The sequence below is a fragment of the Bacillus rossius genome, chromosome 1 (assembly GCF_032445375.1).
Source record: "Bacillus rossius redtenbacheri isolate Brsri chromosome 1, Brsri_v3, whole genome shotgun sequence".
In the NCBI taxonomy this organism is placed as follows: Eukaryota; Metazoa; Arthropoda; class Insecta; order Phasmatodea; family Bacillidae; genus Bacillus; species Bacillus rossius.
The window spans coordinates 262,746,046-262,773,147 of NC_086330.1; the positions used below are offsets into that span (position 1 = coordinate 262,746,046).

Genomic DNA, 27,102 nt, shown 5'->3' on the forward strand with positions numbered 1-27,102 from the left:
CAGATTATTATTTATTTTTTTTGCAATTTTGTGTTATACACAAATTAATACAAAATTATGTATACATAAATATTTTTGGACATCCACAATTAAAAGCGATATTAGGGTTGCTAGTATAACCATAAACTTGACCACAGTTTGGCTTTCTTTTTACAGCACTTTAGATATACAATATGTCAAAAAATTCACGTATTTTAGGTACAAAATAATTGAGTTAGTAAGTGAGGTACTATTTTAAATTCTTTAAACTGCTCTCGTGAAAAAAGTGTCGTATGCCTCCGAGGGACAGATATATATTTAACTGTATTGTGTTAAGGGGTGCTGTATGAATATCAACGACTAATGCTGCGATTGAAAGGAGCGAAATCTCCTAAGCATAAAACCTGCTGCAGTACAGCATTACAAGGGCAATTCCCCCTGGGCTCATGAACCAGTAAGAAAGATCTGGATGCATGTTGCATCAGTGGTCGAGACACCTAAAACTTGTAATGCTTCTTGGTCGCATTCCCTTCACTATTGCCAGAAGCTGAGGCCACTAAGAAGCAATTGTTTCTACCCAAAGTCTGCTAAGGGCTGCTGAGGAATGATGCTGTTGGCATCTGTGTTGGAATCTATTTTTCCTTCAGATGTCAATGGAGTACGAGCGGTCAGGTAGACTAAGCAGAAGCACACGATGGCTTGATGTAGCGAGCAAATGGAAGGTTATCCTAACCTACATTCATGTATCTTGTAATAACTGTGGCAGTACTTAAAAACAGTACCGATGGTGGTTGTATATTTTTGTAATTGTTTTGTAATTAATGTTTATAAACAACTTCACATGGTTTGTAAAACAAATACTGGCTTTTCTCGGTAACCTTGGAGTTTCCAGTAACTAGGGAAATATGGCTCCAATGCGTGGAATATTTTAAGCTAATCAAACTGTTAGGGGGCGATGCTACTATTGATTTAAGATGTGGAACTGATCAGTTTTTTCTTTTCAATTTATATTACAGTAATTTGTTGAAAATGTTCCATTCTTTGTAGTAATTTCTATTATTATTTGATATATATATAAATCCTTGTCAGAATTGTAACTGGAGAGGAAAATTATTGATGGTCCGAAAAATGAAAATTAATTAAAAATAATAAAAATAATAAAAATATTCTAGTAAATAAAAAAAATAAACACAGAGAGAGAGAGAGGGGAAAAAAACAATAGTTTAGGTGTTTGCGATTTAAAGTGATAAAAAGTATTTAAATACTAATTGAACTCTTATGAGGGTACTGATTGCTTCGTTGTTAATATCACACGGGTGTTTTTTACTTGTATGGGAAAATTAAGAATTATAAGGCATCTAGTGCGTGGCAACAATGTTAATAGGCAATAGGAAATAAACTTCTAGCGCCTGCGGCATTGTCAACACACACTTCGTACGTGTACTGCATGTTGTATCTAACCCCCTCCAACGCATTTGATTCTAAATTGGATCCCTAACGTCATTGATAATATAATATAGCCTATAGCCTTCCTCGATAAATGTACTATCCAACACTGAAAGAATTTTTCAAATCGGACCAGTGGTTCCTGAGATTAGCGCGTTCAAACAAACAAACAAACAAACAAACAAACTCTTTTATATATATATAAAACTCTTGTGAGTAGGGGAAGGGCAAGGATACCAAATAGTTTATCTTGTATGTCCGATTATTATGGTACCTATACATGAATAATGGTATCCCGACTGAGGGAATGTAAGAAATTATAATTTTCCAAATGCGAATTTGGGATAAATTATCGTATGCAAAATGAACGCCATACTGAAACTATGGTACTCTCTCCTAGCCACCCATACCTCCCCTTCCATCCGGAGGCTAGTTTCGTCTGCGGCGATTGTCAGATGTTGACGAACATGTCGTATGATGTCACAGATGCCATATTTATTTCATTGTTTGCTTCTAGGCAGCGCTAATGTCGACTGAACACGTCAGCGTCTCGACTGATGTCACAGATAATTCTAGGTAATGCTGTTGGGAAGTGACAGTATAGCTGTGTTACATATTTTATTTCAACTTTAATAAAACTGCATTGTGGTGACTTGATTTCAAACCATGAGCACTGAAGTGATCTTGAGGTCAGGAGCCAGACTTGCTAACCAGGAATACAGCAGTACAATTGGGAAATTGACGTTGAAATAAGGTTTTTGTAATATAAATAGATGATATCGGATATTCAAAGTTTGTTAGGCTGCAGGGGAGACATAATTAATATTGTATATTCATCAGATACAAGAGTACAGTATGTAATACCCATATTTTATTGTATATTAAAGGGAAAACCAATTTAGCATGGTGTTTGCAAGGGGGATACTATGCTGTAAGTAAGGTACCCAAAAGGGGGTAATATGCTATAAGCATAGAATAGATACCCACAATGCCCTACAACAAAATAATGCTAGCTAAAGCTTACAGAGAGAGAGACAGAGATGTAAATAGTAAACTATTGCATCCAGGGGACAATTATAATAGACGATAGAAAAAGCTGTTGGAGCAGGGGGAGTCGAGCTGTATTCCAAAAGCACCCACCCACTAGAGGCAAGCTCCCCCGGATAAGAAACCTCTTTGAGGGGGCTCGCTTATGCTTGAATAATCATAACTGTAAAAGGAAAATGATACAATTTATCATGCGGGGACCCCCCCCCCCCCCCCTCGGGATTCCTACAGATTTTCCACCATGCCTACAGGTGTATTATAAAGTTTGGATGTTATGCAGCAATTTCATATAAGCGACTTTATTGATTGTAGCACGTGCTTTCTACTTCAAATCCTTTTTTAACAATTCTGTCACCGAATGGTATCCATACTGCACAAAATTTAAATGTGCGTTTCTGCCATCTTGAAGGAAACTAAAGCTATGTTTCTCAAAACGTATCTGAAACATGGCATGCCCAGTAGGTACCAATACAACACAAAAGTGAAAGGTGTGTTTTGCGGTAACATTGCAAAGTGCCAGGAATTTAAAACAATGTTTTGTTTCTGAAATGTGGCTAGCTGTGTGGATACCCATACAGAGCAAGCAGACAAGTTGCAAACACGTGTGTGCGTGCGTGTGTTCCCGCAGCAACGCCATGTGAGCGACTCGCACGTGAACAACCGGCGCGCCAAGGTGGTGCGCGACGGCCGCCTGGTGGAGGAGCGCTGGTCCCAGGTGCAGGTGGGAGACGTAATCCGCATGGAGAACGACCAGTTCGTGGCGGCGGACGTGCTGCTGCTCACCACCAGCGAGCCCAACGGCCTGTGCTTCATCGAGACCGCCGAGCTGGACGGGTGAGCGCCCCTGCACGAGGTGCAGGCAGGTGCCTAGAGCATCTCGCCTGAGTGGCGCATTGTCCGCAACAGCAACCAAAGTTTTTGTTAATTTTTCCTTTAATGTAAAACTGCAAATAATATTGATTGTAATTAATGTACCCAAAAAATGTATAATTGAAAAACTAGGCAAAAGAGCACTGAGTGCTGGCACGCCCTACTAAAACTTTGAATGTACCAAATGAAAAAAATGACCAATAATAAACCTATTGAATTGAATTCAATTCAATTCAATTGAATTGAATTGAATTGAATTGGAAAATGGAAAATGGAAAATTGCCAATCCTCAGGCACGGGTTCGAGACCCAGTGGTATCGTTTTTTTTTAATATTAAACTATTAATTACAGAATATTCAAATATGTAAACAGTTAAACGTGTTTTGAAAATAAATATATTCATTTTAGTAAATTTAGTTATTTAATATATTTAGTTTATATATTTAAACATGAATTGTTTTAAATTATACAGTTTAAAATTGTATTTACGGTAAACCTTTTGTCATGCAATAGCAAACGTTTAGCAACATTTTGTTGTAGGTTTATCCCAATTTGATCCTTTTTCTTTATTCTCTTTTGTGCATCCAGAGCACATGACAGTTTTTCCAAATCCCCTATAGTCTGCCATTACTATAACTTTTTTCTTACAGTTTGTAACAGTCTATACAGTTGTGAACAGCATCTCGCCACGTCTCTGCATTGATTTGTCATAAAAACTTACTATTTGTGTTTGGAAAATGGAAATATAGGTAATGTTTCTTCTGATAATAATTAAAAAGCATCGTAGATAATTACATTGTAGAATTTTCGAATTTGTTTCTTTTATTCAAGACCCCACACAATTATGTAATTTTTTTCTGTTTAAATTCTGTAATCAATATATTAATATTGCGAGAAATAAAAAAAAATTAAAATATAAAAAACAGCACCAGTGGGTATCCAGCCAGAGCCTGCGGATTGCCAGAAAACTCACTTGACCACTGCACCACACCACTGACTTGACAATTGATGGAAAAAATATTCCTTCAAACTCTACTTTAAAATCTTTAAAGAGTTTTCCTTGCTTCCTAGGGCCCACTCAGGCGAGGTATTTCAGGACGTTGAAAGGGGCACCTGCCTGCTTCTACTCGCACAGTTTAAGCCCCGACCCGGAGATTCCCCTTGCCAGTGTAGTTGCGATGCGTGACAGCTGTATCTGTTTTGCTGCGATACATCGAAAATTGTAGTGATAAAATCTACATTTCAAAAATGGACTTGGCAAATTTTGACTTCATTGATACTGACTCAAAAAAGCTTGCTTATTACACCAAGTTTTTGCTAAAACAGATATCGAAAACTAATTGCAGGTATCACTTATGTAAGTATTCAGGATAACTAACATGACTTTAACATATACTTCAAAAAAATTCAACGAAAAAATATCAACATTGTAAATTCACATAATATTTATTTCAGGGAGCGAGATGTGCAATATTTCTGAAATATTGTGATATTCAGTGTATTGAAAATATCTCGATATTCATTATTTTATCACTATATAATTGTTTTTACTATAAAACATTTGCTGTACTCCGCTCATCTACTAGACATAACAGCTCGTTCTCCAGTTATACAGAATATAATTAAAACACTTATTTTGATTCAAATAGGATAAATCACCATCATACATAACAGGAACATAACCAACTGAAGTTTAAACTCCGCTAGAGTAGTAACTGTACTCTGAACTAACTGGATCCCCATTGTGTGGAATGCCACATATATGATCGTTTAGATGGTACACTATTTTCATGTAGCAAGTTTTGGTATAGTTTTATTTGTGTACTTTGTTAATTAAAATACTAAATAAATGTAATACTAAAGAAATATTAAGTACCCGGCATGCTTCACAATGCCACGTTAAAATAATAATAATTTTTTTGTTTACTATGTTTATTTAAGTGCTTTTGGATACATAATATGTTTAGTTTTCCCATATGGTGGTTTCACGTGTGAGCAAGCCACATATAGTTGTCCATGTGAGAAGCACGGATTTCCCTAATTTAGTCCACACACTTGTAGTGATTGTCCTTGCGCCTTGTTTATGGTCATTGCAAAAGCGAGTCTCACCGGAAACTGCAAGCGTTTAAACTCGAATGGCACATCTGCCGGAATCATTGGAATGAGTGGCAACAGTGCATCTTCTCCTTTAAATTTTCCTTTAAAATTGTAGCTTCGGTGACATTGTTCATCATTTTCCTCACTGAAAGTCATTGCAAAGTCGCGGTGGATTGATGTTTCGGAGAAGCATGATAGGCACGCCAATTTTTAATGTCAACACATGTGGCGGCGTGCCTGGCAAATCAAGTGAATTCAAAAATTCAGTTGGATGATTCACTACTTCGTCTTGGTTCATTTCTGTAACGATTGACTTGTAAGTTCTCGTCTCGCCGGGCATTTTGTTTTGAATGCTAAAATTGATTGCATTGACATATTTGTTTTTAGCTGCTAATATATTACGTTCACTGAACCACTGATGACTTTTGTAGTTCTATGTGATATTTTGGAAATCTTTGTCAATAAATTTGTCTGTGGTTGCTGTGATTTTACAGAAGTTTGTTGGCAAAGTGATACATTGTGTGAATTCATGAGTCATCATATTCCCACTTCCAATATCCAACAATTTTTTTTGCGAAACATTCAGCGGATGTATCATCTTATAATTGTACACACATATTGGTTTTCAAAGACAATTTCGGTACTTGTCGCCATAAAACTGACAATTTGAGACATGCATTAAGTTCATCAGCATTTGTCCAGCGCGGTATAACGGGTAGAGTTTGTCGAAAATTACCAGTCAATAAAATGATTACACCACCTAAGAGCTGCATACGCATGCATGTATGTATGTATCTAATATATAAAATGCATGCATGCATTTTATATATTAGATACCATGATATATAACATATATTATTACATCAAAGAGAGATGTAAATCATATAAGTGCAAGTTGTGAGTGTGTGTGGGTGGGTGTGGGTGTCACTTTAACCATAAAGTTATGTGCACTACAGATATGCAAATATAACGTGACTTCACTATATTTACACTACTGCAGTTGAAATTTACAGATGTTAACATTTTTCAATAAACTATTTTTTTTTTAAACAGAGCTAAATGTCGACTATCGACCTGGCAGCCTCTAACTTTGCTCAATTCATTTTAATGTCTAGATGCCCCTCTGACACTGGATATTTCACATGCATCAGTTTCAAGAATGCACACTTATTTGGGCAACTGAAAGCCATAATGGGTTTAGGGTTGGTGTCATTTTATTTGAGATGTCATAACAAATGAAATGTATGGAAAATGTATCTAGTATGTCAAAGACTAGATTAAATATAAAATTATTCATTTACATTTAATGGATTAATTCTGCAATCATTATTTTTTGATAACTTTTATTATTATTTTCATTATTTTTGATTTGAGTTTTAGTGGTGAGGTTGTCCCTGGAGTGGTCAATGCACTGGTGTGAGTTTTGCAGTATAAAGTTTTGGAGTGGCATACAGGTTAAGACTGGTAAGTGTTGAATTTATGAAACATCTAGGCTCCCTTGTTTTTGAGGCCCGGCGTAGCGAGTATATGGGACGGGAGTCTTGACCCTTTAGTTAGTTACTTTCAGGTGAGTCAGTCAGGGATCATGGTCTCTGCCACTCCAGGTCTCAGTAACACATAGAGGAGAGGGGGATGTAGATTCATAGTGTCTACCACAGTGCAGGTGTGAGTTCAGGCTTCAGATGAATGGTGAGTAGTGCATCATTACACATTGATGTAGCTGTTGTCTGGCTGGGGCCCTCCAATGTTGTTCGTAGTGTAACTTTATTATTCTGGAGGTGCTTGTGTATCCAGATTGGTGATTATGACAGTGTTTAGGTACGCCTCCAAAGAATGTGACCAGACATATGTCAGACATGACCCCCGGGGTGTGTTGCGGGTTGGTTTGTGGTCCTTGTGGAGTCGTCAAGTCTCACGCACTGTGGCTAGTTGTTGAGGTGAGACTGATTCAACCTTGTCAATAGCTGCTGTAGCTGCCTGGAACTGGCCTGGTACAGAGCTGCAGACAATAGAGAATAGACCAACTTGGGCAGCTTGATATCCCATTTATCCTCACCCAGACGGGGTGACAACTGGACTGTGTTATCCTTTTGTTGCTCCATCAGATTGACTCTTAGGTGGTAGGTGGGCATGGTGTGATGGTGGCCTCACCAGTAGTCATTGTAGCCATGCCAGAACCCATTAGTGAATTGAGTGCTATAGTCTGTGAGGATGACTTTGGGAACCACCTCAAGTGTCACTCCCGGGTGTCTGTCATTGACATTCTAGACATTTGGGCAGCATCTAACATTTTCTTTGAAAGTATTCTGTGAACAGACTTGACAATATGTGATATCTAAAAATATATTTATACTCCTCATTTTGTTATAAATGTGTGTTAACAGATTTTGATAGCTCATAAATTAAAATTAAGGGATAGGTCCATCACATGGTTTTCCAGGACATCAAAAAACATCTCACATAGACCTAAAAATATACGTAACTTTACCACATAAAAAACTTGAAGCTTTGAATTGTAAAAGTTTTATAATTTTTGAAACATTAATGAACGACCTGTAGTTATTTTAGTGGAACATTTGTAGAGTAGTAAAGAAGACCTTTTAACTTCTATGAATGTACTTGAACTTTTACTTGGGTGGAACCAAATTTCAATAATTTGTTAACTCATGTTAAGTATATGCTGGTGATGTGTGCCTCTGCGTAACAGAGCATGTGCTTGGTCCGCAGGGAGACAAACCTGAAGTGCCGGCAGTGTCTCCCGGAGACGGCGGACATGAGCCAGGACGACACCCGGCTGTGGGCATTTGACGGGGAGATCGTGTGCGAGACGCCCAACAACCTGTTGAACAAGTTCGAGGGTGTGCTGGCGTGGAAGGGCAAGAGGTGATGATGCCAGCTACGAGCGCACTTCAGCTGATTTCAACTGTTTCCGGTCAAGGCTAAGGGGTTTCATCATGTTGTGGAGGCATTAAAGCTATCTGGGCCATCAAACCTGGCGCAGAGCTCTCTTAAAGCATTCATGAGCCATTCCACTTGCCTATATAAGTTTTGATATATTGGTTAGTTTCTAGCATGTAATTTTTGACAGCTAATCTTTCAGGCATTTTGAAATTGATTACACAGTATGGTGAGTAGCGTAGGAACTTGCAGATAATGTAAAATTGGAAGTCATGGCCGAGTCACATAGAAGCATGAAGACTTAACATTAGTTTGGTGATTAGCACGTGGAAGTGAAGAGACTTGTGATGCGGGAGCTGGTGTCATGCTTAGCACTCCTGCACTTGTGTACCTAAAGTGTTCAGCCATACTGCCTCATTAAATTATTCATGATTTTGTCCTTAACGTTTTGTCAGTTGAAACAGGAGTTAAGGCATGCTTGGGTCTAGTTTGAAATTTTTTGTAATTCCCAACAAAAGTGATTGTCAGAAGTTGAGTAGTAAATATTGCGATCAACGGAACTGACTGTTCTAATAAGACAAGGTTTCCTTGTTTTGTCAAAAAAAATGCTCTTGAAGCAGTTGTGGCTGAAAGGGAGCTTTGTGCACAAGCACGAGACATTGTTCGCAGGTACCCGCTGGACAACGACAAGGTGGTGCTGAGGGGGTGCGTGCTGCGCAACACCCAGTGGTGCTACGGCGTCGTCATCTTCGCGGGCAAGGACACCAAGCTCATGCAGAACTCGGGCAAGACGAAGTTCAAGCGCACAAGCATTGATAGGTTACTCAACTTCATTATCATAGGGGTAAGGCCCAGTGGCGTAAATATAAAATTTTTATAATGTTTATATTGTAGTAAAATTCCTGTTACTACACCACTGTTCTGATTACAATATGTTACAAAAAAAATTGGAATTTACATAGCAGATAAATTGCTAAGCGTCTACCTAAGTACAAATATGGTTATTGGGTAATGCAAAGTTGTTTTGGTCTAAAGGCAAAACAATTTAGTGAATTAAGAATGGTAAGTACAAAAATCATAGTGTGATAAAAAAATAGTGTGATGTTTCACCCAAACTAATACTGATACCATCTGCTTGATTCAGTGTAGGTTTTGAGAAACAGTTTTGAAAAACAGTGTAGAAAATACATACTAGTCCAAAATTATGACGGTACAAAATCTTGTTCATGCATGTTTTTGGCATCAGTAAAATACATATGGTTAGGGACAGGTACTTTTGGCGATCGCGAATCACCGTCGTTATTTCACGAATTTGGCCCTTTTTTTACGAAAATGCAAATTTTGCGATTTTCGACTGTTTCGTCGCGAATTTGGTCAAAATTTCGTTATTTGAAGCTTAAATTGCCACAAACACACATAATTTAGATATAATTCATCTTCCGTTCATAACATCAGCGCACCAATAAAAAAGAAAACAATAAAACTACATAAAAATACATTTCACCGTGCCGACAACATTACTAGGCAAAACTAGGTAAACAACTTATTTTCTCCAGCCATAACCACAAAAACCACATTCTGTGGCAATAATATCACGGCGAAGTTAACGACCACAGATGACGGTAATCCAGGACGGTTTATATTTTGCATTTTAACATTACACGCTTCAACATTTGTTTCTCGTGCCATGAAGTTATCAAAACAATACGCATTACTCAATAAACGTGTTACCATCGTAGCAGTACGAGAATGCGAGAAAGAACACGAACGTTTACGAACAATCGATTGTTGTTCAATCATACGATCAATCGTGTTCGGTAGATAAAAACGATACCGCGTTCGAAACGCGTAAATTTTGATATCAACAAAAATTACAAGTGTGTTTTTTCTTCATAATTTACTTAACCATAAAATACTTCAGGCAATTTTAAACTGCAACAAACAAACTGATGGATGGATGTATTTTTTTTCCTTCGGTTGTGTTAGGTTACTGCACATGCCTGCATTTATTATTGTTCGGTGGCTATTCGTTGCGGTAACTGAACGAATATCGTGTTGACAGTTTTCTCGCTGCTTCGCGATGCTGAAGTATGACGTAAATGCACTAGATAGGGCCAAAGAATTTTCTTCTGATGGTCTCTATTCGACAGATAAGGCAGTTTTATTTTGTAAATTCTGTAATTGCAGGGTCAGTTGGGACCTTAGAGACTCAATTGTTAAGCACATAAGCAGTGAAAAGCACAAAAAGTCACTCATTTATACCACTGCTACTTTAGCACTGCAGCATACTACTTCATAAATTTTCAGGACCCCACTATTTTAAGCTGAATGAAGAAATACGTTGAAGGTTTGTATTTATGCCTACATCAATATCTGTAATCATGGAGTGGCTTAAATTTAGAAGCTCTCAAAACCAAACCCAACTTAAGCTAGTTGGAAATGGCATTTTAAAACTAACCTAAGTTAAACTTACCAAATATAAAATAAGACTTACCTAAACCAACCAAACCTAAAACTAAACAAACATAACTTTTCTGTCCTAGCATACCACCTGAGTTAAAAATATATTTTATTTACAAACCTTCCCTCTAAACCCAAAAGTTTTGACATTCTGGAAGAGTAGCTAATCTCCTTGTCTTTAAAACTTTTGAGTTTTAAGGGTTTTTCACTTCTAAATGTTAGTTTTAAACATTTTTATCAATCTTAATTGAGGTCATTTAACTTTTTCTTAAAAAAGGTATGCGTGGATACATTTCGCCACTTTTTTTCGTCACCGCTTTTGGCAATTTTTCTCACCGCTTTTGGCATTTTTGCTCACCGCTTTTCACTAATTTTATTCACCGAAAAGTTCCTGTCCCTACATATGGAACAATCCCATCAAGCTACGTGGGCGACATCACGCCCTGAGACAACCTCTAGCAAAGTTATAATGCTCATAAATTCTCATTTTCACTCCACCCCACCCTATCCCACGCAGGAATATTATCTGGTTATGCCTTTTCTGAATAATCGACTGATGATAGTCTGTGCTTATTGTGTAAAATTTGTAGTTGTGTTCCTGTTGCTGTGGTGTTTTTGTATTTAGGTTCTTTTGTCTCATTGATGGCGAGGTGATAAGATGGAAATGTACAACAAACTGCAGGGAAATTAATGAAGGGATCGGCTGTTGCCTTTTATAAGAAACCAGCCCAACATTTGCCTGGAGTGATTCAGGGAACAAGAAGAATCCAAACTAGCATGTATGGACTGGGCTTCGAACCCCCGAGTGCGAGTGCAACCTTTTAATGACCTATGGCCTGCATTTCTTGATAGTATGCGAGTAAATTTGTTTCAAAGACTAGAAGGTTGTTAATGGTTTGCTTGTTTTTTGTTCGCAGATTGTATTTTTTCTACTGTCGATGTGCCTGTTTTGTATGATCGCTTGTGGCATCTGGGAGACGGTGACGGGCCGCCACTTCCAGGTGTTTCTCCCCTGGGACTCCCTGGTTCCCAGTGACCCGCTCAACGGAGCCACCGTCATTGCGCTGCTCGTCTTCTTCTCATACGCCATCGTTCTCAATACCGTTGTGCCTATATCTCTGTATGTCAGGTGAGTACCCAAACCTTCACAACTATGGTTTTATACTTCTACAGTATTTCTATTTAAAATTATTAACCTTTGTTACAATGAAATAAACTTGACTCTAATGTATTTGGTTGTGGTCTGTTTCACATGCTAAAGCAGAATGTGGGCTTGAAAGCTTCAAAAGTTTAAAGTGCGTATGTCTTGCAGTGTGGAAGTCATTCGCTTCGCCCAGAGCTTTCTCATCAACTGGGATGAGAATATGTACTACGAGAAGTCTGGCACTGCTGCGAAAGCTCGAACCACAACCCTCAACGAGGAGCTGGGCCAGATTCAGTACATCTTCTCGGACAAGACAGGGACGCTTACGCAGGTGAGTCACTCTCCTCAAAACCATGGTTTTATTCCATGCCTGGAATCTGAGTACTGGAATGGTTCAGAGCTCGCTCGTGTTTCGGAGGTTCCGTTCCATTAAACATTCCTGTTGGCTCTAGGCCAGTGCCAGAGGTTTGGAGTCGTGAGCGCAACGCATGCCCAAGGGTCCCGATGGTCGACTGGTCTGTTCACTCGCCTCCCACCAGAGTGGTCCGGGTTCGATTCCCGGCGGAGTTTCACCCAGAATTTTTACAAGTGGGAAAAGTGGCAGATGTTCCTTGAACAGGTAGATTTTCTCAGGATACTCCAGTTTTCCCAACCATAGCATCCTGTCACTCTTCTATCATAATCTCACCCCTCATTTTCTAAAGACCTCAGCATTGACGAGACCTTTACACATTCAGCTCAGTCCAGTCATGTTTAACTTGAGTGTAGACATATCTGGAAATTAGTAAATACTTGTATCTGGAAAATTTCTTTTGACCCTTAAGGAGGTAAAATCCTTAATTATTTTGCTTCTAATATTTTATTAAAAATAATTTTAAATAAATTAATATAATAACCATATTTTATTGTATATAAAAGTTTTTTCTAATAAACTAGCCCTTATTTAATGGTGTTTATTGATATTAAAGACAAATTATGTCAAATTGTTGCATGTACTGAAAGCATGAAATCATGTGATATACAGTTTTGTATTAACCGTTTGTTTGTATTCACCTTAATTAATTTTTAATACAGCATTCATAAATCAATAAAAATTAGGTTTTTAAAAAACCACAGAAACATGTGTTTTTCAGGGTGTTGGGAAAAACTTATTTTTATCACTTAAGACATCTGCAACCTTGTATTACTTTTTTGAAGCTAAACCTCTCAAGCCAAGATAGCTAATGCTATAAGGCAGTGACTCTGGTAATTCTTTAGTCTAAAACTGGGGGGGAAAAAAAGTTATGGAGTCAAAGTGTTTGCATTTGATTTGTTAGTTTCATTTTGGATGTGTGTGTGTTTTTTTCTCTTTAAAGTCAGTATTTATTTAGCAATTTTTTTCTTCCTTTTTTGTTATCAGTTGTGTTGCATGATAGTTTTGAGCCTTGGCATATTTTGTTGTTCCAGAACATCATGACGTTCAATAAATGCTCGATTGCGGGCAAATCCTATGGAGACGTAGTCGACGAAGCAACTAACGAAGTCTTGGAGATTACGGAGGTATGGCGTGGCATCCGTTCTTTGGAGATTATGACTTGGAGGTCATTTAACTAAGGGTTTTGTTTATTTCATTCAAATGTGGTTTTTATATTTCTGTCTGCTCAGTCCACTATGCAGAACAGAGCCAAGAAGTTTTTTGACAGCTGGAAAAAAGGCAAACTTTGCTCAGTTTACATTGTGGCAGGATAGATATAATTTAATTTCTACAGCATCAGTCCACGGAATAGTGAATGTAAGACTGTAAATTATGGTTATCAGGCCATGCGTATTAGATTTTTCAATCATGATTAACCCAAAATTAATTAGTTTGTCAGGTTATAATTTAAGTTGTACAAAATTTAATTGTATGGTATAAGTGCTCAAATGTTTCATTCATAAAATAGCTATCTTCTTTCTTATGTAGTATTTATTTTATACATTTAAGTATTTATAATTTTTCAGTGCCCTAACATTCTATGGTTGGGTTTATTTGGCATGAAATTACAGTAGTTGCATGCTAGATAATTAAGCCCCTTTCCTAGCAGTGTGCACATTAACTTCAAATATTTTCAACCCTTTTAAAGGACTTTTTTAGAAGTTGTAACTTTCCAAGTTAAACACATCTTGTATTACAAAGTACAAACTATAGTAATTTTAGGTATTAAAAAAAAGCCTCTGAAAAAATTGTATTTGGTAATAACTTTACAAAACAAACAATATTCTCAATTACTTTGTAGGTAATGGTACTCAAAACTACCTGCTTATGTACATGTATCTCAAATCACTTATAAATTTATAAGCACTCATGCTGCTATTACAGAACATGCTCATACAAGAAACACCTCCGTTACAATTATCTGGCTGGATTTATCTTGTTTGTGCCGGCACCAAGTTAATTGGTGCTCTAAATTATAAAACTATTGGCAAAAATAAAAGTAGAGCTTTATAATTAGTTACGGAATGTTGAAACACAGAGTACCTAGTACTTATGATGGAAATTTTTGTAGTTGTGCTATTTTTTACTGTCAGTATACCACCATATTTCTTATCGTAGGCACAAACTAAATATATAATTGATTATAAAAAATTAATTTGAGTGTCAATACCGTGTTTTATCGCAGAATCGTCGCATGCGCGTAATCGTCGCAACCATATTTTAGGCTGTCAAAATTGGGATAAAACTTATTGCGTAAACGTCGCATGATGTTTTTGGTCCCGCTAGTAGATGCCGAATGCTTTGTGTAGGTATCTTTTCCATATAAAACAATGTATTTTAAAGTAGAAATCTAATATTTATTCGGTCATTACCACTTACTTAATAAATAATCGGAAAAATACGACGTTGTTTGGCGTGTAAATTTTCTTATAAAGACGTTTTTAAAAGTTATTTCCTTTATCTGATCGTCTGCGTCGCCGCAGTGTAGGTGTAATCTAAAATTTAATTTCGGTCATTACCACTTATTTATTAAACGGAAATACAAAGTTGTCTGACGTGTAAATTTTCTTTTAAAGACGTTTTTAAACTGTATTTCCTGTATCTGATTGTCTGCGTTACATCGGCGAACCGCTTATAAAAATGTAGCCAGAGCATCATTCATGTTTGGTTATGTTGCTTCCCATATAGAGCGCGCGCACGTAGTCGAATATCAATATCTCGCCGATTGGATGCAACACGCGCTCTCTGTCAGGTGCCGAGTTAACTACATTTGATAGCCCACATTCTTTCGTGGCAAGTGTGTACTACGACACGTTAGTTCACGTCAGATTCTAGTGGCTTGCGTTTGCGTTAGAGTTTTTAATGTTGAAGAAAGGTTTTTGTTTAAGGAATTATTAATATAGATTGTTTGGCGTGCTCTTGTATACTCCGCCTTTTTTTAAATAAACGTACTTTCCATGAACGGGTTTTGTTTTTATGAATAACTTTACCTAACAAAAAAATTTTTTCCGCACAATGGTCGCACCCCTACTTTTCAAACTTGATTTTAGAATAAAATCTGCGACGATTATGCGAGAAAACACGGTAAATACAGTTTACAAACACATTATTTTTATTTTGTTAATGGTAACATTTGACATATTTATATTTTTTAACTTCTGTGATTAAAATAATGATACAAATTAAAAAACAAAATAGGCTTACACTAATCCTACTAATGCTTCCACCAAGTAAATTGATACTACCACAAAGCTTTAAAAGCTTCCATTAGAGATGTTTTTCTCATTAGCCAAAGTTACTTGAGTGGCATTGAAGTCTGTAACATATGTGAATACTATTAGGGTGTTAAAGCATTGTTGATGCTTAAAGTTTTGGTGAGAAAAAAGAATGATATTTTTTTCTCTCTAAAGACACCAGTATGGCAGACAATCTTATCAATTACATATCATACACACCTGCATACATGATACAGCGGAGTCCTGCTAATCCAAAAATCCAGCTAATCCGAACGAGTTTAGGGTGGATATAAGTTTAAAATTGGTCTGTATTTAAAAATAATTTTACTGTCCTGCCTCGGTTATCGACATGATTAGTGTTTTCGTGCTTTTTAAAGTGTTATGTGATAGCTTAATATTTACATACTGGTATTTTCCAGCACCCGGTTGCATTACGGCAATTATTTGCTAATCCGAATATTTGGTAATCCGAACAGGTCTCGGCTCTAATTAGTTCGGATCAGCGGAACTCTCTACACTTGATGAAATCCTAAGTAGAGATAGTGTGTTTGGATTTGCCTTGGAACTGTACAGACAGGTAGCACTACTGCACTGCTTGTCTGCATGTAACTGTCTGACGGTTTGGGTGTCATTTTTGTTTCTCCCTACCTTCGTCGCCTCTTCCGCCCCCCCCCCCCCCTCCCCCTGATTGGTTTGTGGGCACAGGTGTGCACCACGTTGCACGGCACGCCCGCGAGGTGCCCACCGTGTTGCGTCTTGCCCCTGCGCTGGCCGCACGTGCAACTGTCGGGCGCCGGTGAAGGCCCACCAGCCCCGTGCGCAGCAGCGACGCCTGTACGCACTCTTGAGACACGCGCCTCGCTTTGTGTGCCGCCAAGCGTTCCTCTCTCGACCAACCTGCGCGCTCTGCCCCGCCTCCAACACCTCCGTCACCTCCGTCACTGCCCTCCACATTAGCGGTCCGCGCACTTCATGGATTAATGTGTGATGCGAACTCAATTTGAGTCATTGCTTACTCAAAATTACACAAAATTATTTTCATAACAAACCGTGGACGTTGGCGACAAATTTTAAAATAAATTACAATATTGATATTTCTTTATGTGCAAAAACTAGGTAATGCTAAAATGTAATTATTAAAACAGGATTTTTTTTTTACACCATGCACATATTTTTAATTTAAAATTCTTGGTGTTTAATTTTTTTAATTTTTTTTTTCAGTTGCCCTGATTTCAGTTGCACAATTGGTGATAGAACCAGTATTCAGTTTTAGGATACCAGTAAACTGCTGTTCTATATGTTATCATAAACTCTCCAAAACAGATGAGCTATGAATTTGAAGGAAGAAAAAAAATAGGAAAAATATTTGATCTTACAATTATTGTTAAGTTTTGGAGTTTTACCAAAATTTTTAGATACTCGAATTATTATCGTTTGAGATGTTTTCTTTCTGAATAATATGCAAAAATTTCATCTTGCAAGGAATGAAACCTATACTGGTTTTGAAACAAAATTCTTTACATCCAGTGACATCAAATGTCTACTACTTATAGTTTTCCAAGTATATTAGTTTTCAATGCAGTATTCTGCTTCAGAATTTTTGATTCTCACTGTTCAAGTGTAACATTGTGTAATTTCTTGTCATGCCTGTGTCAGCAGTATTCGTAGCTAACCCATTGCTACCTTGTACTTAGTTGTCTCTTCTATCAACATGTATGTACATGCTAAAAGTTAAGTCTGACCTTGCCCATAGTTTGTTGGAAAGAAAGCTGTATGTTTCTCTTACTGGAGCTGATGTAATGTGTTGACTGTCTGATCTATAGAGTAACGATCTTGCTCAATCCTGTTCTCTTCAGCATGCTTGTCTAGGGTTCATTTCAAGTTTCTCCTTTGACTCTGTTGATAATCTGCCCTTTTCAGAACACCTCTGCTTGTTCCTGTCGCAGTATCGTCTAGTTCAGGTGGGGATGAGAGGTCGGGTGATTGCAACCTATTGGTCGTGATGGTTGGTGGATTAGATTTGGTTTGACGTTTCAGTTTTTCAACGTCAATATCTCAAGGGAGACATATCAAAAAACAATGTTCTGATGTCATCTACATATATACATACACCTATTACAATGCCGACACAAAATGGGTCACTGACTAACATGTAAAAGTTTAAATTGTAGTTCTGATGTCATTTAAATATTTAAAATATAATTTAGCATTAAAACAATAATAAAAGTGGTTTTCATAAGAAATATATCACATTATTGTAAAACTTAAATAAAAATATAAACTTAATTTTTTTTTAAAATTTTGTATGGAAATACCTAGACTGACATGTTAATATGATATATAAGAGAATGCATTTTTTAGAGCCATTGCTGATGTTGAATTCAAACTGTTTAACTTCCATCAATACATGAATGATGTGAAACCTGCTACGAAGCAAGCACACTTGCTCCTTCAGGCAGACCTCTGCGTCAGCTGTCGAGGTCTTGTCCCTCACTTCCTGCAGCAGAAGGGGGAAGGGGCTTAGGGGAGTGGAGTGGCTCATAGTCTCCCCCGACAGTCCATGTCGCCTTCTGGTCCACTGGAGCCTGTTCTACCCCTGGCTGGCTGATCCAGAGTCTCCAGCCGTAGGCTCTCAACTCTGCGATCATAAGTTAACTTGGTTGTAGGGCATTTTTCTCTTGCCCAACATATGAGCCACTCGGGCCACGTGGGCGGTCGTCGTGGTCACGAAGATGTGAGGAAGCGCACAGCAGTGAGCGCAAGTGATTCTTGGGACAAGTGGGTTCTGCTAGGGTATAGGTCCTCCTGACTGCAGAAAGAGGCACTAGTGTTTTTCTAATCATGCTGAGAACATGTTGACGTATATCGGGGATTGGTTATGAAAACGGACTCTGTGAACCTCTCGGGGTGAGAAGATTCGTCTGTAAATTCTCTCATCCTAGTACAGACTATCTTCTACACTCCCACATGTGCACACGTTCAAGGCTATTCTATTCCTTTGCTGTTCTGTCGCCAACTGACTCCCTGGGATCGCAGCCTCTCCCTGATCTTGTGACACTGTTCACCTCTGGCACCACACTCAACAATGCGCTGTGAGACTGTCATAAACGGTCTAGTCCTCACAAAAGTAACTCGTCAATATTTACAGAGCTCGGGGTGTTTTGGAAAGTGCTGCTGATAAGTTTTAGCATAACATCGTCAACATATTGTCAAAATGCCAATGGTAACTGCCATATCAAAATTGTATTCAAATACTCCTAACACTCAATGGAAATTTAATTTTTCAGGAATGATGCGTTAAGTGTTTAAAGTGTGTTAGTTTATACCTTTTATGAAATATCTACTAGATTCTTGCAAGGCAAATCCGCGATAGTGGTCAAGAGTGGAATCGAGAAAGCTTTTGTGTCTGAAAAATTTACTGTCCTGAATCAGTTACAGGGATGTTATGTCGTCGCTGTGTTGGAGTGTGACCCACTGCCTGAACAGCTTTCAAACATCTGCGGCTGCCAAGCGCTGTTACCTGCAATGGTCGTCCCCATTGCTTTCATCAGCTTTCTTTCTTATGTTTAAGTAATTGCCATTCTGCAGATCCACTCCAAATATCCTTTCTAATTGCTAGCAAAATGTTACATACTTTTTTATTTACTATATTAATTTACAATATAATATTGGGCAGAGCTATACTTAAGATAATCGGGAAGTTATTTTGAAGTCTTGAGAAGTTTGGGCAAACAATATTAAGTTTTCAGTTTTTATAATGAAATAGTTATAATATAACTTTTCTTTAAAGATGTTATTTATAAGTAATTCTGTGATGAAAATTAACATTTGTAAATGCAAAGATATATTACTAAGATTTGTTTTTATTATATTATGTTTATTTTGTAGCAAAAAAAAACTATATAGATGTAGGTGTTAGATCATATACTTTCTTTGTTATTAATAAAAGAACTTGAACCAAAGTTCCTAAATTTTTCCTGAAGTTGGTCTTATAGATCCTCTGCATTAATTATATATGTAATGCGTTAATTATATATGTAAAGAGAGTTTCTGCTATGAAAATGTACAGAAGTGATTAAGTTGGTAGTATGTTTGTGTATATGATTTGGTCTAGTTAGTTAAATTTAGAGTTTTGTGATGTAATTTTTTTTTTTTAATTTTAATCTCAACCTATTTGCATGGTCATGCATGAGCTCGCATAGTCGTTACACTACAGATTTGGTTGCACTTGTGTTTGCTAACATACTTTCACAGCTTTATAGTTTTTTTCATGGCAGTAAAGATAGTTTCTGTTTTTGCTAACAGTCAATGTTTGTAATGTAGGATGTATTTTTTTTTTTTTGACAAATATTAATCCCACATACTTTATATCAGTTAAGTGCTGGAATATTCTGGCTCTTTTGAGAGATGTGTTTGAAGTTGTCTGACCAGGATGCCATCCAATACAGTGTGTCGAGCTGATGAAGCATGTGTGTGTGTACGAGCACGGTCTCTGGACGGCATGTAGAGCTCTATGATGTGATGTCTGGGAAGTTATTTCAAATGCTGACATCCCTTTTGTGTTGAAAAAAATTGTATTGTTTTCTGTGATAATGTCGCAGGTTCAAAAAAGTCTTCTTCGATGTTTCCACGTGACACACAAAATTAGTGTTTTATTAATGCAACTTATTTTAGTAATATTCATTGAAATTTTTGATATGGTTTAAAATGTTTTTTTTAAAAATCTAAATGCCAAAGTATTGAAATTTCAGTTACATTTAGTCATGTTGGTGCTAACATGTTTTATGTCGGAATTTGCGACAAACAGACCTTTGCATAGCACTAATGTGTCGGACCATAAACTTGCGTGACGTGCCGCGCAGCAGTGGCAGGGGTCGGTCTGAGGCGTGCAGTATCTGCGCAGGCTGACGGGGCGATGCATGTACGCGTGTTGTGCCGCAGCTCACGCCGCACCTCGACTTCTCGGCGAACCCCGACTACGAGCCGGAGTTCAGGTTCTACGACACGACGCTGCTGGATGCGGTGAGGCGGGGCGACCCGTCCGCGCACAGCTTCTTCCGGCTGCTGGCGCTGTGCCACACCGTCATGCCCGAGGAGAGGAGCGGTGAGCGCACCCCAGTTGTAGTCACTGCTCGAGTCCTCAAGGAGAAATTGTAGAAAATAACAGAAGTGTCACACAAAAAAGTTTCAGTTTGCAGAAAAGTTCATGGAAGTCCCACAAAGAGTCATTAATGGTCAGAAAAGTATCTCAAGTTCCAAAAAAAGTAGGTAGCAAATCGTAGACTGATTTCATAAATGTCATTTTTAAGGCCCCAAAAAGTCGAAACGTAAAAAAAGACACAAAAGTCATTCCAGTATAAAAAAAAAGGCAACAAATACTTAAAGACATCATTAAAATACTTAAGTTCCCCCCCCCCCCCCTTCCCCAAATGAACAAGGTTACGGAAGACACCATAGTCCCCGAACAGTTATGAAATGTAGAAAGGTTGCGGAAGCTATTTCATTATGCCTACCTCTTGTTAACAGCAGGACCTCTCCCTAAATATTCATTAAATGTCAATTGTTTGGTTGAAATATTTTCCTACAAACACAGCTAAATTTGCTTTTAACAACAGGTACTTAACATCTATTCCGAAAAATGGTGGGTATTGACCAACTTTGAGACGCAGTGCCATCTGGGATGTCTTGAAGCTAAATGATCACATAGGGACTATTACTCATAAACAATTTCTAATCTGGTAGAAAAGAGATACAGTTTTAGATGATGCTCCTAAATAGTAATCACACACATTGTAAAATAATTATTAATATTGGCTTTTATACTACATTAAAAGGTAATTTTATTTATCAGTTAATTTTGGTGGAAACATATTTTGGTTAGGAATGTTAAACTTTGTCTTTTTGACTTTTGCTGCCACCGCAATGAATGTTAGTAACCATTTGATTACGAGCACACTGCATAAGTTTCTTGCTTACTGCAGGTGTGTATAATTGCTGAATGCATGGTTATAAAGTGTTTTAAAATGCTGTGTACAATCACAATTATTATGTGCCAGTTAGTGGCGTTGGCAGGGTACATTAGCATCAGTGAAAGCAAAATATTTTAGTAAAAAATTATCTGTATACAATTCAGTGCTTGCAATGCATTACTAATATAGACATATTTTAAACTATGAAAATTGAAAAGTCTTTTTTGAAAAATGTATTTAAGTGATAACTGCTAGACTAACTGTATTAACGTGAAACTATTAAGCAGTTAAAAAAAAATTATTTAATGTGAATTTACATTTGGGTTTCATATAAAGCAACTAACATCTCACACTGTTCCTTGTTCCTAGGTTAGCCTGAACTATTATGTATCTTTTAATTTTATATATCAAAGTTGTTATCCGCATCTGTCGTTTGCTTATTTATTCTAAACTACACAATATACTATTTTGATGTGGTTTTCTTCATAATTTAGGAAATTTCTTACATAATGTTTAGGTATATAAATCATTCATATTACATTTCAAAATAGTAGAGAAATCTCAATGTTTTGTAATGAGTCATAAAAAGAAGTTTTTAGAGCACTTACATGGCTTTTTGATAACACTGGACTCTTAAGAAAACTTGATACTTATAAGTAGGGTTGGAAAAACACCAGTTTTTTTTTATAAAAAACATTTTTTGTTTAATCCAGGTTTTTTTTTATTACATTAATAATAATTTTGGTTCTCAGCATGTTAAATTAAAGCCATACAACATCCCACCTTATGCAACCAGAACCAGAAAAGTTGTAACATCAAAGAACTGAAGTCCAGCATATCTGCACATTTGACTGGGACTTAACCACAGAAAGGGTATTTCGGTAAATATTTTATGTTGCTGCTTTTCTGCAAAGTAAAATATAAAATTACGAAAATACCATTTTCCAACACTAGACGTTCTTGTATTTACCCTGAAAACATCGTTAATAAATTCCTACCAGTTTCTGAGTAATCCCAGTTGTTAGCTCACATCTCAATACCTGTGCTTTGTCGCTGCCGCCGCAATTTATTGTTTACCCATGTCGGTTTGTGTGTTTAGTTTAGAGACCTTTAGTCAAGAGAATTGTTTTATAATGAAAGTAGTTAATATGATGGCGTATTGCAGTTGTAGAGAAATAATGTTTATATTTTCTGTTTGATTATTGTTTGTCCAAATATCATTGAATTAAGAATTTTTTTTTTTTTACATTTAATTTAAAGTTCCTAGCGTTTTGAATCATGTAGAAACGAATGATTCATGGGTTACGTTAGCGAGGTAAAAACTATTTGGTTGGGTTAGTATAGCTATATCTTAAATGCATAATTCCTAAGCAACCATAAGAAATATTTTATAATATTATTAATGTAGCTGTACTAATCCAACCAAACCTTACATAATGTTTGGGAGTATTTTTAATGTGGCTAGCCCTACCTTAATCAACCACAATGTTTAATGTTCTTCAGAACAAACACACAAACCAACACAGATAAATAATAAATGGCGGGGGCAGCATTGTGAGATAAAAACTGGGATTTATCAGAAACTAGTAGCAATTTATTAACGCTGTTTTCAGAGTAAATACAGGAACATCACTAGTGTTGAAAAATGGTATTTTATTTTTACTTTGTGGAAAAGCCACAATGTTAGGGATTTACCAGTATTTCCCCCCAGGAGGAGAGGATTCTTCATAGTAAGGGTGTTACCCACAGAAAGGGGATTTACAGTGCAATAGAGAATTTTCCACAAAATTTGATTTTTTTTAAATAATAAATTTATTGTTTCCTCTTTTTTTACTCTTTGGACTACAATTTACTAATTAATTTAATTTTGGAGGAGTATTTAGCTGGGTATAATTTACAACTTATTCAGAGAATTTAAATGATGAGATCTTGATTAGTATATAATTATTTGTTCCTGTATCACAAGAAACATTAACGAGCAAACTATTGTAGTTATTAGAGTGTAATTGGACCTTTCATTAATATTTATTAAGATATTGTATTTAAAAATACATTTTAAAAAACATTTGTTTTTGTTTTTTTTATAAAAAAAACACTTGATTTAAACCATGGTGTGAGCCATTGGTTAAACCATTGTGGTTTAAATCAGCCAACCCTGCTTATAAGTGCTTACTTATTAAATCTAAAGGAGGCCACATCAGTAGATCGCATCCGTGCGGAGCCGTGATGGGTTGCTGGTGAAGTATAGTTGTGTATTGTCTGAAACGCTGTAAGTCCACTTCCCTAAGAAACTGTAACACATATTCCCCATCTTATCCCCTTTGCCCTAGAGTAAAGTTTCTTAACATGAGATTTAGCTCGTGGTAACAAAATAAGTGAGTTTTTCAGTACTCACAAGTGATGTGTAAACATCTGAACTCTGTAACGAGCAAATTGTGTTCTCATGTTGTTCATTTTGCAAATATACTCATAATAAGAAATTCGGACACAAAATTTAAAGAAAAATTCTGTAAAATAATGTCAAGCATGATAAATATACTGATCAATAAAAAAATAGTTTTTCAAGTGCACATCAAAATTTGTAGATGCAAATCACACATACTTTCTGCACCCGCCTCTAGAATTCGCTGCCACCATTGCATGCAGATGTCAACATGAAACAGACAGATATTTTAAACTGTTAGAAACTGCTCCAAAAAAAATTGAAAAAATTTTTTAAAAATTCTAAACCCCTGCTTTGTACCTGATTTTCGACAAGGAATTTTATTAAAATACTGCCCATATTGTTAAAATTCACTGAACAGTTAATACTGTAAAGTTTCTGCACACATTAGAAGTTTTACTTGTAATATGGAATTACTAAAATATAAACCAGAAACATTTTAAAACACTTTATAACACATAGTATATGTTTGTATATTTGTTTTTCCTTAAATGACTGATATCATTCTGTAAATAATTACTACAAACAAGCTGTAACCTTATTGAGCTGATTCAACAGTATATTTATGTAATAAATTTTATTATTATGTTATTAAAAAAAAAAGTAAAATATATTCCAGTGATGAGGTTTAAACTATGTCAAAAAATCACCCGTGAGATTTGCAAGCACGTGCTCCATTGCTATGCTACCAAGCCTATTGGGATTTTGCAAGAAAAATATGTATCACAAAAATTGTAATGCAAGATTCATTATGTATTTTTAAACTTTTAATTAGTTTTAACTATGACTATTTTAGTGTACCAAATATATTCCAGGGTAGTTTCACTATTATAAAGTTTAATTTGTGACACCAATGCGTTCACGAAAGCGACTGTATAATATTTATGTTATGTACTATATGTGGATCTGCCATTTTGACAACTTCGGCACCGACATTTCCGTTCATTAGAGTTCCGTTCCATTTTCACAAAACTAATACTACCAAATGCCGTATACTGAGAGCTAAGATGTTACACATCAATAATGTTTGAAATTGAATGAAAAGCAAATCAGGCCATGACTTAGGTCTCATAAGTAGTTGTAAACAGTTGAGTGTTGGTGTTGCAGCATGATTGAAGCTTGTGGAGTGCCCGTGCAACTGGTAGTTGTGAGTGTGTTGGTGTTGTCGCGCAGGCAAGCTGGAGTATCAGGCACAGTCACCGGACGAGGCGGCTCTCGTCTCCGCGGCCAGGAACTTTGGCTTCGTGTTCAAGGAGAGGAGTCCCAACAGTATTACCATCGAAGTGAGTCTTAGCTCGATGCTTAAGTATTAAGTATTGCTCTCAGTGTGTCAAGGTGGTTTGAGCGTGAAACTTTGTGTCATATGAAAAATACCAATTGTTCAATAATTTTATGGAAACTTAATAAATTTCAATGTTGTTTCCATAACCATTTTGGTTTTGCTTAAAAACTTTGGCTTTTTGCTTTATATTTTTTAACTATTTATTTTACATTTACTTCAATTGATACGCAAAATTGGTTGTTCACTCAATTTAAAATAAATATTTATCATTGCTGCTGTAAAAAAATTACCTAAATGAAAATTTAAAGATCACTATTTTTTACATGTGCATAAAAGTAATATTTTACTACTCAGATTGTATTATAGTAGGGCCGCGACGTCTTGGCGGGTCGACTCCCTAGAGCTCAGCGACCTTGTAATCGACACGTCCCGCCTTGTCTGCTCTGCAGATAACAACGGCCTGGAAGTCTTCATGCCGTTCCGAAAACATTGGTCGAGAACAATCTCACGTACGGTGCAACACAGCGCAGATCTTAATGATACAAAGATGCGATAATGCTTTACGGTAATTTATTATTTAAAGGTAGTGCACCATTTGCTCTACTGGGCAGCTTAGTTAAACATAGTTAAACATAGCTATACAATTCTTTAAAGTTAAGAACTAAATTTGTAACTGTGGGTTGCTGTAGGAAACACAATTAATTAAGACTTGCATGTAACTCCCTCGCTGATGCTTACTTTTCCATTTGGTTTGGCTGAAATGTGAAGACGATCGACATGACACTTTCACGCACTTCAAGAACCTTACCACTTTTATGCACACGGGTTGGTATTTTTTCCATAACAGCACTCTGAAAGAACCATTTTAGTCATTTAGAGGGGGCCGAAAACCATATTTATAACAAACCATCCTCGCGTATTTTATAGTTCCCTGTTGTGCTTGCTTTATAAACAAGAGAGGCTCCGGGAAGGAAGCCTTGCCTAGAACCAGCGCTTACAACTAACTATCAGTCTGTGCGCTGCATTTGCTGTTGCCATTACCTACACCTTCAACGTCACCTTTCTTTTGCCAACATTTCTGAAAGGTTAAATTAGTGTCAACCCAGGATTCATCCATGTCAAATATCTTCTTCCCAGCCTCCCTGCACTGTTTCATCTGAGTCAGGTACTGTGATCGCCAAGCAACGTCAGATCTTTCGAGAAGAAGAATTCGCTTATTTTGGCTTCTTTTCCACACAAAACCCATTTCTTTGAGTATTTTACGCAGCGATGTCTTTCCCTAACTCCATCCGATTTTTTCTTTCAAAACTGGCAGTAGTTTCCTTTTTTGTCGTTTTTTTACTGCATAAAATTCGTGGCTAGTGTCTCTGATCACTCTTCTATCAAAGTCATCAACTGACAACAAACGTTTCCCAGTTTTTTTTTTTTTTTTGGCTTGAAATGAATAATTAAACATGAGAGGCTGTTTAACGGTCAAATAAAGGAGTGATATATATATATATAATTAGACACCTGCGAGTACTCGAAATTCGAGTTTCGAGTCGAGTTTTTTAGTAATACTCGAACTCGAGCTCGTGTCTTTTCAACAACTCGAAATTCGAGCGAGCTCTACTTGCACTGTGCCTATAAAAAAAAAGACTCTCATTATATCGGAATAAAAGTCTTACAACACTATTATCCTTTACTTTATAATGTAACATGATCGACCATTTACATGAACACATCATTTTTACGTACCCGGGATTTACGAATTTCCGTGATTAATTTTTTTTACTTC

General features: G+C 36.8%; 1 protein-coding gene across 4 annotated transcripts in view; it reads left to right on the forward strand.

Annotated features, from left to right (window-relative positions):
• Positions 1-27,102, forward strand: part of LOC134527542 (phospholipid-transporting ATPase ID) — a 341,327-nt gene that overhangs the window by 234,622 nt on the left and 79,603 nt on the right. For 2 of the 4 annotated variants that reach the window (XM_063360302.1, XM_063360303.1), the window contains exons 5-13: positions 3,101-3,306; positions 8,167-8,322; positions 9,007-9,181; positions 11,715-11,926; positions 12,110-12,272; positions 13,388-13,480; positions 16,337-16,465; positions 20,573-20,735; positions 25,217-25,326. In XM_063360302.1, coding sequence (XP_063216372.1) covers positions 3,101-3,306; positions 8,167-8,322; positions 9,007-9,181; positions 11,715-11,926; positions 12,110-12,272; positions 13,388-13,480; positions 16,337-16,465; positions 20,573-20,735; positions 25,217-25,326 — 1,407 coding nt within the window. The remainder of the gene's footprint in view (positions 1-3,100; positions 3,307-8,166; positions 8,323-9,006; positions 9,182-11,714; positions 11,927-12,109; positions 12,273-13,387; positions 13,481-16,336; positions 16,466-20,572; positions 20,736-25,216; positions 25,327-27,102) is intronic. The other 2 variants (XM_063360304.1, XM_063360305.1) reach the window with 1 other exon arrangement.